The following is a 12015-nucleotide window of genomic DNA, read 5'->3' as shown; positions in this document are numbered from 1 at the left end:
GACGTTTACACGTCGACCGAGTTCATCTCAGAGGTGTTCGATTGGGTTGAGATCTGGAGATCTCGACGGCCAGGCCAAGTCTTTCATGTTGGCATTATGAAAGTAGTCTACCGTGACACGAGCTGCGTGCGGTGGAGCGTTGTCCTGTTGAAACAGCTCCCTCTGGCGGTCAATGAGTGGAAGAAGGTAAGGTTGAATTTTTTTATTCATGTATCGATTTTCTGTCAAATTTCCCTGAACCACAACTAAGTCAGATCTCCTGGTGTAGGATATGGCCCCCACACCATGACACTATCGCCACCGAATTTGTCGAATTCACGTACACAATGTGAGGCAAAACGCTCATTTCGAGGACGATAAATACGTTGTCTTCCATCTCGCCGGTGAAGAAGAAATCGTGATTCATCGCTTAACCACACTCGTCTCCAGTTTCTCAAATTCCAAAGTTTGTAAGGTATGGCACAAACGCAAGCGTCGCTGTCGATGGATCTGTTACAAAACAGGGACGCTAACTGGTCTTCTGGGTCGGATTCCAGCCTCGCGAAGATGGTTCCTGACAGTCTGGTCCGATATCCTCCTCAAACCAGGGATGCGTCCTGCAGTCTCCGTAGCTGTAGCATTGCGATGACGAAGGTGGAACAGTCGAATGTAGCCATCCTGTGCAGGGATGGTAACTCTTGGTCGGCCGGTTCTCGGACGGCCTGCAGTGGAATTGACATGTCACAAAGACGGCAAATGGTGCTGTGGTGGACGTTGAAGTGGCGTGCAACAGAAGACTGAAGTGATGCGGGTCTCGGACGTTTAACACTTTGTGAAAGCACGGGTATGGTGCTGACAAACCTATCAAATAATCAGGGTGAATCTGGGATTCGAACCGACGATCATACGGTCATGTCGAACGGTGTTCCGATGGCCCCGGCCTTTGGTGTCTACGTTTCACAACTACGACATACAATCGAACATGCTCTTTCCATGAGGATGTCAAAGAGCGTCATTCGCCATAGTTACAGCATTCAAGACCTTAGTTACGTTTTCCAAAGGTTTTGTGGTAGACAGATGGATTACTTATTACTTATTAATGATGCTGTAAATACGTTCCACGGCAATAGTGAAAGCTATTTGTATGACAACTTCTCCCAGCGATCTGGACAATTCAGTCCCTGAATGTACACACACAATATTGTTACCTGTTGACCTCCAAATTGAGACAATAAGTTAACCCAGAAGTCTGAACTCAAAGAATTCAGTGTCAAACCGACAAATAACAAAGAAATGGTATACACTTAACAATTATTGTATTATAAACCCAACTAGGTTTACAAATCAATACAAATTACTTGACAGAAAATACAACGGCAGTACAAAATAGGTGAGGTGAGGTGAACTGGGGTTTAACATCGCGTCCAAGATTATTGCACTTATATAGCGACGTGCATGTACGTGTGTGTGTTGTATGGCTGCTTGTACTAGTCCGGACTCATGCAGATTTATAGTGCTAGCACACTGAGATACCATGCCGCAGTTTAACATGAATAGCCCACTCAGACACAGTATACTGATTTCGAGCCGACCAGTCCTTGTTTAGCCCCGAATGCCGAGCGCCAGACAGGGTAACAACAAGTACCATCTTTGAACGTCTTCTGGTATGACGCGGCCGGGGATCGAACCCCGGACCTTCCGCTCTCCGGGCGGACGCTCTACCACTAGACCACGGAGGCGGTTGTACAAAATAGAATGGCAGTACCAAATTCAATGGAAGTACAAGCACAATGGCAGTGGTTATAGCAATGAAGACGAGGACCATAATATTCACCCAGTAGCAACAGTGGTCAAGCTTACCATACAGGCCTAGGGTGGATATCCAGGGTGAAAAGTGATATCCACACAACCGCTGGTCTTGATGTTATGTGAGATGTAATGTGAGATGAGATAGGCGGGTGAGGTAAGGTTAAATGGGGCTTAACGTCGCGTTTAAGATTATTGCACTTATATAGCGACGTGTGTGTGCATGTGTGTGACTGCTTGTACAAGTCCGAACTAATCCGATTTTAAAGTGCTGGCACACTGAGATACTGTCGTAACTGCTTTCGGGTGTCAAGTGCGACCCTTCTACAGTTACTAAAAGTATTGTCGTTCCTGGTCATCATGGTCAGTCAAGCCATGACTGTGCAATTGGCCCTGTCAGCATCGGCTCAGCTCAGTCAAGGAGAGATTGGTCTAACGACGCTTACTCCAAGTTGCCTCCATAAACATTCATACTCGCATAATAAAGAAACGCAACACCAGCTTTATACTCACATAGTTTTACTTACTCTCAGTCCGTCTATCAATACAGAAAGGATCAGACCGGTCAGACTCGTCACTAAATGGGGAAAACTTGGAAACTCGGGATTCGACTCGATCGATTGCAAACTGCGCTCTCCTCTCCTAATGTTGAAGGTATAATTTTATAGTGTTCGGGCCTGGCCTGTCTTTGTCACATGTCACAATACCTCATTTTCATTCGTTAAAAGCCAGATCTGACCATGAACTCATGTGTGTTGTAATCGGAAATATACCGAAGCCTACGTGCCAGATTGATAATCTCTCTATTGATTTTGTGACTCACTCCGGATGCTTCAAATGAAAAAATATCTTGTCTCTCTGCTTGTTTCATTAACTAATGGACGGTAACATGGAACCAATTCAACGATAAATATGAAATGTCCAGGATACTCTTGTGATAAATGTGAAATGTCTTTTATCTATTAATTCCTTTAGAACTAAAAGCTCTCTGTCACAAACTATATTTAATGCAACTCATCATTGCAGCCATAAACGGTTTTATTTGTTAGTAATACTATTTTCTAATGTTTTTGAGACGCATTTTAACCTTATAACAATACCATGCCGCTGTTTAACGAATACCCCACTCATATACAGTATACTGACTCCGAGCTGACCAGTCTTTGTTTTATCCCCTTAATGCCGAGCGCCAGGCTGGGTAACAACAAGTCCGTTCTTTTAACGGCTTCTGATATGAAGCAGCCGAGGATCAAACAATCTCATCAAAATTAGATGTTAGTTCTCGCTATCGCTATCCCGTAATGGGATGTCCTTAGATCTTTGTTTCGCGGCAGCGAAAACTTAGATCTGATTTTAATGAGATTGAGGATCAAACCCCCGAACTTCAGCTCTACGGAGGTGGTCATGAGGTAGGCATTCTCATGCCCCACTTATATAGTGAGTGAGTATGGTTTTACGCCGCTTTTAGAAATATTCCAGCAATATCACGGCTGGGGGACACCACAAATGGGCTTCACACATTGTACCCATGTCGGGAATCGAACCCGGGTCTTCGGCGTGACGAGCGAAAGCTTTAACCACTAGGCTACCCGACCGCCACGCAACTCCAAGCATGGTTGTAGCCACCTATCACAGTGGGGAGCGGGGGCACGGGTGGCCCAGTCGTCTAAGGCGCCGCGATTCGCTGTGCAGAGTTGCGTCCCTTGGGCATGCCAGAAACCTATGATTGTGGGTTCGAATCCCGGTTCGCCCCGATTATGTTTCTAGGTTTGTCAGCACCATACCCGTGCTCGTGGGTTTCACCGAAGTAGTAAACGTCTGAGACCTGCATCACTTCGGGCTTTCCTCCCACCTCAAGCTGACACGCCGCGATATAACTGGAATACTGTTAAAAGCGGCGTTAAACCAAACTCACTCACTCACAGTGGGGAGCTTTGACTGGTGGCAGCGATAGTATAGACAGCGAATGGGCTATCGCCGTGAGGAGCTTGGTTGTGTACAAGTGTCATGATTTAGCAGCCTTCTACATTGACTGGTGACACAGATACGTTGCGAAAGTAGCAAATCTAAACACTCAATGAAGCAAGCTCATGATCCATGATGATGTCTTCACCCTATGGTTGTACTGGCTTTACATACTTCTCATGATACTCTCAAGGGTCAACGTTTGCTCCTAGTCATGTATTAGACAAAATGCTTCTTCAAAAACTGTTTAATCCACCTTTAGAAACATTCTCGCCTACATCAACATTTGTACAAAATATGCAAATTTCGAAAACTGTCTAACTGACTACAGCTGATAGCCTTCACGTTCATCGCATTTTCTTACCTCATGCAAACTTTGAAGCATCTTCCCGAGACTAGGGAGTTAACTGACTATAAAAGTCCAGTTTCCAGCCTTACCGAACCAGGCTGGGATTTCCAGGCTCGATCGTAGCGCCACCAGTGCCTATTCCGAGTTATGTCCCTTCAACTGTCCAATCAGATTCCATCTCTCATAAAACTTGGATTTGCTTCAAATAAAATGGCGGCGCATATTGAAGACAAATCTGATCGATAATCAAGATCTATAGTGCAATAAAACGGGTCTTACTCCGAGCATTACAGCACCTTGATTAAATACATGAAAAGATTTGCAGAATATCTGTCGACGCCAAGTTGCCTGTAGACATGCTTTGCAAATCCTGCAGTTGAAGTCCATGTTGTTTACAAACCGGATGTAGACCCGTGAAGATTCGGCATAGAATAGGTCTTCAGCAACCCGTGCTTGCCGTGAAATGCTACCATGCTTGTCGTAAGAGGCGACTAACGGGATCGGATGGTCAGGCTCGCTGACTTGGTTGATACATGTCATCGTTTCTCAATTGCGTGGGTCTATGCTCATGATGTCAATGGATTGTCTGGTCCAGACTCGGTTATTTACAGACCGACGTCATATAGCTGGAATATTGCTGAGTGCGGCGTTAAACAACAAACAAACAAACAAACAAACGAACCGGAATTACGCAATTTTGAATGGACTCTGCATAGACTCGTTAGTCCAGCCAAAATGTAACTCCGGAAATCCAGCCTAGTTCGGCAAGGGTGGAAACTAGACTTTTGTAGTTAGTTGTAACGCCCTTGCCTCGGTAGGATTACCTGGGAGATACAAATGATCCTTATCACGGGTTTCCGTATTAATGTATTGGTTAGCTAGGAGCACCGTGAAGAACCAGGAAGAAAATAGGTCTTCAGCAACCCATGCTGGTCGCAAGAGGCGACTAACGGGATCGGGTGGTTTGGCTCGCTGACATAGTTGATACATGTCATCGTATCCCAATTGCGTGGATTGTCTGGTTCAGACTCGATTATTTAGCTGTAATATCGGTGAGAGTGCGATAAACAACAAACAAGTACACAAAGTTAACCAGGTGTTTGTCAGATAAAGCCTGTATAAACTAAAACTGTTTTATGAAAACGAGCACTGGGATCGCAATTTAGAATCATATTTATGAGGCAAGTTGAATGATAACGATATTGCATTATTGAAATAATCTTTTTCAAAACTTTTGATTGATTCCCACTAAAATGTCCCATATCATCTTAGCTTTAGAAAAATATGATGACTTTATTTGCATGAACCACGACATCCATAATTCAAATTCAGGCTATCTGAACACAGAGACATTGCCAAGGACGACGATTTAACCAGCTAATACATTGTTAACTCAGACAAGACAAATTTAATCGTTTTATTCCTGAGGTTTCAAATTGTAGTTGTAGCTGTTACTTCGAAGACAGTCTTCATTATTTATTCCAATGTTCAAGTTCTATTTATTCGATTCCCGACATGGGTACAATGTGTGAACCCAATTTCTGGTGTCCCTTGTCGTGATATTGCTGGCATATTGATAAAAGCGGCGTAAAACAATCCGCAATCACTCACTCACTGTCTAGTTACCTAAGATGAAGTTGACTGTTATCTCTACGCAACGGCTTTGATATTACAGTACGGTATTGTGTTATTCGGGAATTCAATTTGCACTAAGACTTGAACATTGGATTTGACCTAAACATTACAAATGTTATCATTACTTTCCTAGGCTGAAGAACGTTGCCGAGACACACCGAACAACCATGTTTGGTTGTTTCATATTTAACCACCATTAAACGGGCGTATATTTTCTTTTGTCCGTCAGCATTGATCAGAGTAATCCCATCGTACAATGCTTTCTATGAAACACAAGAGGTCACACGGGTTCCTCGAAAATAGGGGATTCCCCGACTATACACTGCGCGTCAAATCTGGTCCTTCGTCCAATGATGACAAGCTATGTTTTGAAATTACTTCTGCTTACAATACTGTTTCAGATGGCTGATTAATTGCATCTGTTCACGTGCATACTTTTGTTGAATTTGTGTTTGCGCGTGTTGCATACGCCTTTCTCACAATAAGTTAAAAAAAAAACCCACTCTGACCCTGCGTGAAGAACCCCGAATAGAGAGACACACAAAGTGCACAACCAACCTTAGAAATTCTTTTTAAGGACTAATCCAGAGAACTAGAGTAAAACCTATTTCACTGAAAGTAGTCCTGCATGAAGACAAAAAAACATTTCCTATATTTACTCTTTTGGTCGATTTTTCTCACTTCTGATTTGTAGCAAAACTGTAGTATTGAAGACTGGTTCCGAGGTGTACCCCTTAATTGCTACTACTCAATGCGGATTACCATCATTACATTTTCACTAGTCCTCTGCACAATTTAGTAGTCTAGGGCTAGCGGACCAGCGTGGATTTCGAAGGCTTCAGAGGCTTCTAATTGAGACCATAATGAGTATTGGGTGTTAAAACCGACTGCACGCTGTGGACAATCCCCGTATTGGTCACACACCATCAGTGCTGACAATGACCTAACACCGACTGACGCTTCTTCATCAGCGGCAAGAACACCTGCTAGTTACACCAACCACTCCCCAAAAGCTATTAGGAAGTACGTGTCTCATCAACGTGTGATTACTCAGATAGCTCAGCGTCAATCGTCAAGTTATAATGACCAGTTAATGCCACGGGGAGCTGCGAGTGGTTGCCATGGAAATAAGGTAAGCCGAAAAATGTAATATCAAATGATGTTGAATTTCTAACTTAAACGTATACTGAGACATGGCTGAACTCCACTCCACACGTCATCCTAATATCCGGAAAGAAAATATCTTAGTTGCAATGAAAGTAAAATGAGGCTTTACATAAAATTTAATCTTAATTACAGACCCAAGAACACATAAATTGTCGATCAAAGAGAAATTATTCAGTTGAAATTGGATTTTCACCCAGAAGTACAAACGTTATCACAACGTATCTAGGCTGAAAACAGTCACCGAAACACTGCAAACTTAAGGCAAGAAACACATCTATGATACCCGTTTCAAGTTGTTGAAACACTGCGTGTGTTTTCGATTCAGCTTTTTTTTAATTCAGTTATTTTTCTTCAACATGACCAGGTGCTCAATATTGTTTGGGTTACAACACACAGTTCCACATTTTTAATAAAAGCAATTGTGAATTTGAATTAGTTTTTTCGTTATTTCAATACGCAAGATCTGCAAGAGAAGAGCACATTATGTTTTGAATAAAATACGAGGCATACGTAATCTTTTACAATAAAACAGGAAACTGCTTTTTGTTCAGAACACGACATATGCATGGATATTGTACTATGGTTTAAAAAACCCATTTGACATTGTTTTCTTGGGAAGAATTAGTTGGATACTCACAGAATTAGAAACATTGTTTTTACCCAAAGCACGTGGGAAGCTGCGCAAAGGAAATTAGAAAGAATGCCTGGTGAGGGTTGTGATTGTATGCCCCATTGTATGCCCATGGGTAGTTACAGTCTCATAAGAATAGTTGATTACTGGGAAACAGATGGGGGATTGGTATCCATGATGTTCCACCCCAGGCCCTACCTAGACCGATGTTCCACTTCAGGCCCTACCTAGACCGATGTTCCACCTCAGGCCCTAGTTCAATGTTACATCCCAGGCCCTACCTAGATCGATGTTCTACCTCAGGACCTGCCAAGATCGATGTTCCATCCCAGGCCCTACCTAGATCGATGTTCTACCCCAGGACCTGCCAAGATCGATGTTCCATCCCAGGCCCTACCTAGATCGATGTTCCACCCAGGCTCTACCTAGACCGATGTTCCACCTCAGGCCCTACCTAGATCGATGTTCCACCTCAGGCCCTACCTAGATCGATGTTCCACCCAGGCTCTACCTAGACCGATGTTCCACCCCAGGCCCTACCGAGATTGATGTTCCACCTCAGGCCCTACCTAGATCGATGTTCCACCCCAAGACCTACCTAGATCGATGTTCCACCCCAGGCCCTACCTAGATCGATGTTCCACCACAGGCCCTACCTAGATCGATGTTTTACCCTAGGAACTGCCAAGATCGATGTTCCGCCCTAGGCCCAACCTAGATCGATGTCCCACCCCAGGCTCTACCTAGATAGATGTTCCAACCCAGGCCCTACCGAGATCGATGTTCCACCTCAGGCCCTACCTAGACCGATGTTCCACCTCAGGCCCTACCTAGATTGATGTTCCACCCCAGGTCCTACCAAGATCGAGTTCCTCCCCAGGCCCTATATAGATCGATGTTCTACCCCAGGCCCTACCTAGATCGATGTTCCACCCCTCGACCTTGATCGATGTTCCACCCTTTGACCTTGTCGATGTTCCATATTAAATACAAGCTGACACTGAGATAGCATGTCGCATACGCATATCATTGCCAAGACGTTTCAGAGCACATCAGTTTTCATATCAAGGAACAATATATATCTACCATTGTCTTATGATTGCATGTATATGTGTATCTATATCTGACAAAGCAAAACATACCCCCAAGTGAAAATAGTATTATTTTATCATGCTTTTAATGAACCCAACACATCACGGAGGGCATGTGGCTAGACTATTACAGGTTCACCTTAGACATAACCTTTTACTTCCGCTTCAGATCCTTTCGTTATCCATTCATGCATTTATTCGATTTTCTGCACCTTCCATTAAAGTCAATTGATAATGTACCACTAAAACACAACCAATATCAATGATCTCTCAGTTCTAAACGGCAGCGTCCATAAAGACGTTTATGTCTTAAGTTATATTCGCATATACGCTTGCAATTGGAGGAAGCAGCTCCTCACGCAATATGCATTTGGCCGATTTCTGATCGGATCTTTCTATATAGAGGTAAAAGCCTGAGACTCCTAGATGTAAAATGCCATGCAAGTTCGTTCTGTAAAATTCTCCACCTCTGCCGACAAATTGGATGAACTGTTCGAATCGGACAGTCCATGGGAGTAAATGGCTGCTAATTTGTCTTCGATCGTCCAAAATAGCCTCGTCTGTGCTCTCAGATGAACAGGTGTGTTGATCGAGCGCCGTTCTGAGTTGTTACAGGACCATTAGCACAGCCGTGTGGAGAAGTTGGAGTGCGAATGAGATGGATTCAGGACATGTCGCCAGGTCTGGGGGAAGATATGGAGGGAGGCAATAGAACACTTGGCCCAGCCGCTGCCCGTGTTGTCATCACGTGCGCTAATGTTCTAAGTCTTGTCAGAAATTATTTCCTCCACTCGTGTTAAGGTGGCTTATTGGCGAGGAAGGATCGATGTGGCATCTCGACTGATGCTTTCTGTGGTCCTGTGGCGCTGGGTTCTTAGCGTCCTTACCTTCACGGAGATAGAATTAGTAGAGATTTGTTGGGTTTCGGAACAGTCGTTATGTATCCGCACACAGAAGTACGGACAATAACACACCATCTCTCGGAGTCCTTCTGACTGGATGTACAATGATTCACAATATAGAAGCATTGCCGGCGTTTGTCTTGGAACTTTGGCTTCGAGAAAGGACGTTTTGATCTATGGATTGATATACGTAATATAGCATTATGTCTACATGGGAATGGCAATGTTGGCCTTTGCCATTCTGTGCGTAGACTTTATGGTACGAGAGAGTTTGTACAGACCTGCACCTGTTTAACGTAAAATCCGCGCACAGAACAAGACTCGTCATTTGTGTGCGCTGCAACAGTCTGTGGATATACGAGCCATGACATCTACCGCCACTGCTACTGAAGCCTCGTCAGCGTGGGAAGGTAAGTTCTCCATAACTTCATATCCCAGGGTTAAAAGAAGATGACATGTCTCAAAAACGTGTCATGCTACTTAGGGACCGAACATTAGATTTTCCGAAAATTCTTGAATTAAATAAATATAGCTCAGACTGTATACAAGAAAATGAAATTTCCTGCTACTTAAATCTCATTGTCGCAAGGAGATTTCCTAAAATATAATTAATATTTTCATAAAAATTAAAATTTCATTGCTTTAAATGAAATAAAGTATCTGGCTTTGTGGCTTTAGCTGCAAAAAAAAATCTAATCTCGATACCAAATCCAGGGAGAGTTTGTTTGGTTGTTTAGTCAAGTGTGTTATAACTTGTATACACCCATGCAGATATTGACAAGCTGTATGCATGCATCAGATGTGTCTGTGGCGATGCCCAGTGTAACTTACTCTTAAACTACCGTTAGCTATTTAAGTATTGTGTGGGTGTAGTCTAGTGGAGAACGCTTTCTTTCAAGCAGGACCAATAGGCTAATGACAATAGCATGGTATTATAGGCTGGAAACAATTATAATTCTGTATGAACGGACCAGTTGAAGACTAGTTTCCAGTCGTGTCTCTCCAGCAAATCACCCATGCTGACAATCGACGTGACGCCGTCAGTGAGACAGGACGGTAGGCTGCTCACCAATATGTATTCAACATGTATTTTTCGATTCTACAACTGCTCGCCGGTATAGTGCCCTCCGGAAAATGTTTCCTCAAAGATTCTGTGGAATATTTCAGGATTGAAACAGTGTATCAGAAATGTCCTCTCTCCCGAACATCCATGAAAACATTTAGAAGACTATTTTACTTTAATTGTTGTCACTTGTTTTGTCGCAAAGTACAATGCTTTATTATTTTAAAAACCTTGATACTGAAACTATGGATTTGTATAAATAGAGGCATAGTTTCATTGTTTAACTAATAATTAAATTAAAATGGTAAACTTGGACGAAGTGTTCCCAGATACATTTCATGTGTTATATTATTTGTTGCTGTTGTCCGGGGTTTCCTTTCGCGGTTTAATTCCTCAAGATGGACTGGGGAACGATTGGGCAGTCGTCTACGGCACCGCAATTCACTGTGCAGAGAGGTGCGTTCTTTGGGCAGGCGAGAAACCTATGGTTTGAAGCTAGGTCCGTCATGATTATGTTTATAGGTTTGTCAGCACCATACCCGTGCTTGTGGGTTTCACCAAAGTGGTAAACGTCTGAGACCTGCATCACTTCAGGCTTTCATCCCTCATTTTCCCGAGGATAGCAATATACTGTCATTATATTTATTATAGTTTCAATGTATTCAAATTTAAGTGCTTGTGTAAGACTCTCTGGTGGTTTATCAAATTATTTTAGGTGTAACATTGGTACGAGGCAGGGATGTACCTTAAGCCCGCAGTTTTTTATTATTTTTATAAACAAGTTAATGTACTTCATGCAAGAAACTGGTGGCATGGGTGTCTATGTTTCACCTTCCTTTAAAGAGATGTTTGTTTTGATGTTTGCTGACGATGTGTAATCTATGGCAGATTCGTGTTTACAGTTACAAAAAAAAGATATATGCCTTAGAACACTTTTGTGATGTAACGGGTATGAAAGTTAATTTGAATAAAACAAAGATAATGGTTTTCGTAATGGAGGCCCTTTGCGTGCATATGAGAAGAGGTATTTTATGGGAAAACAGATTGATGTTTCATCGTCATAAAGATATCTGGGTCTAGTTTTTACGCCCAAACTTGTTTGGAGTAAGGCACATCTTTCACTTACCGCCCAAGCACAAAAGGCTTTATTGGCTATTTATACATATTCCAGAAAATTTGGTAATATATCATGTAAAGATTTGTTTAAAATATTTGATGCTACAGTTTTACCCATTCTTTGTTATGATGCAGAGATATACGTCGTGAATTACTGTAGGAGAGTTGAAAGTGTACGGATAAAGTTTTGTAAATGGATACTTAAAGTTGGTAAAAGTACTACAAATAATATGGTTCTAGGGGAATGTGGAAGAATGCCTCCCCAGTATATTTATATGACAAGAGCAGTTAAATATTGGACTAAACTTATT

General features: G+C 42.6%; 1 protein-coding gene across 1 annotated transcript in view; it reads right to left on the bottom strand.

Moving 5' to 3' along the window:
* Positions 1-578: 578 nt before the first annotated feature.
* Positions 579-12015, bottom strand: part of LOC139454763 (uncharacterized protein PFC0810c-like) — a 34998-nt gene continuing 23561 nt past the window's right edge. The window contains exon 3 of the mRNA XM_071236426.1: positions 579-701. Coding sequence (XP_071092527.1) covers positions 579-701 — 123 coding nt within the window. The remainder of the gene's footprint in view (positions 702-12015) is intronic.

This window comes from Haliotis cracherodii, unplaced genomic scaffold, assembly GCF_022045235.1.
Source record: "Haliotis cracherodii isolate W230 unplaced genomic scaffold, xgHalCrac1.p SCAF_1, whole genome shotgun sequence".
NCBI lineage: Eukaryota > Metazoa > Mollusca > Gastropoda > Lepetellida > Haliotidae > Haliotis > Haliotis cracherodii.
This window is presented reverse-complemented; position numbering and strand designations above follow the sequence as displayed.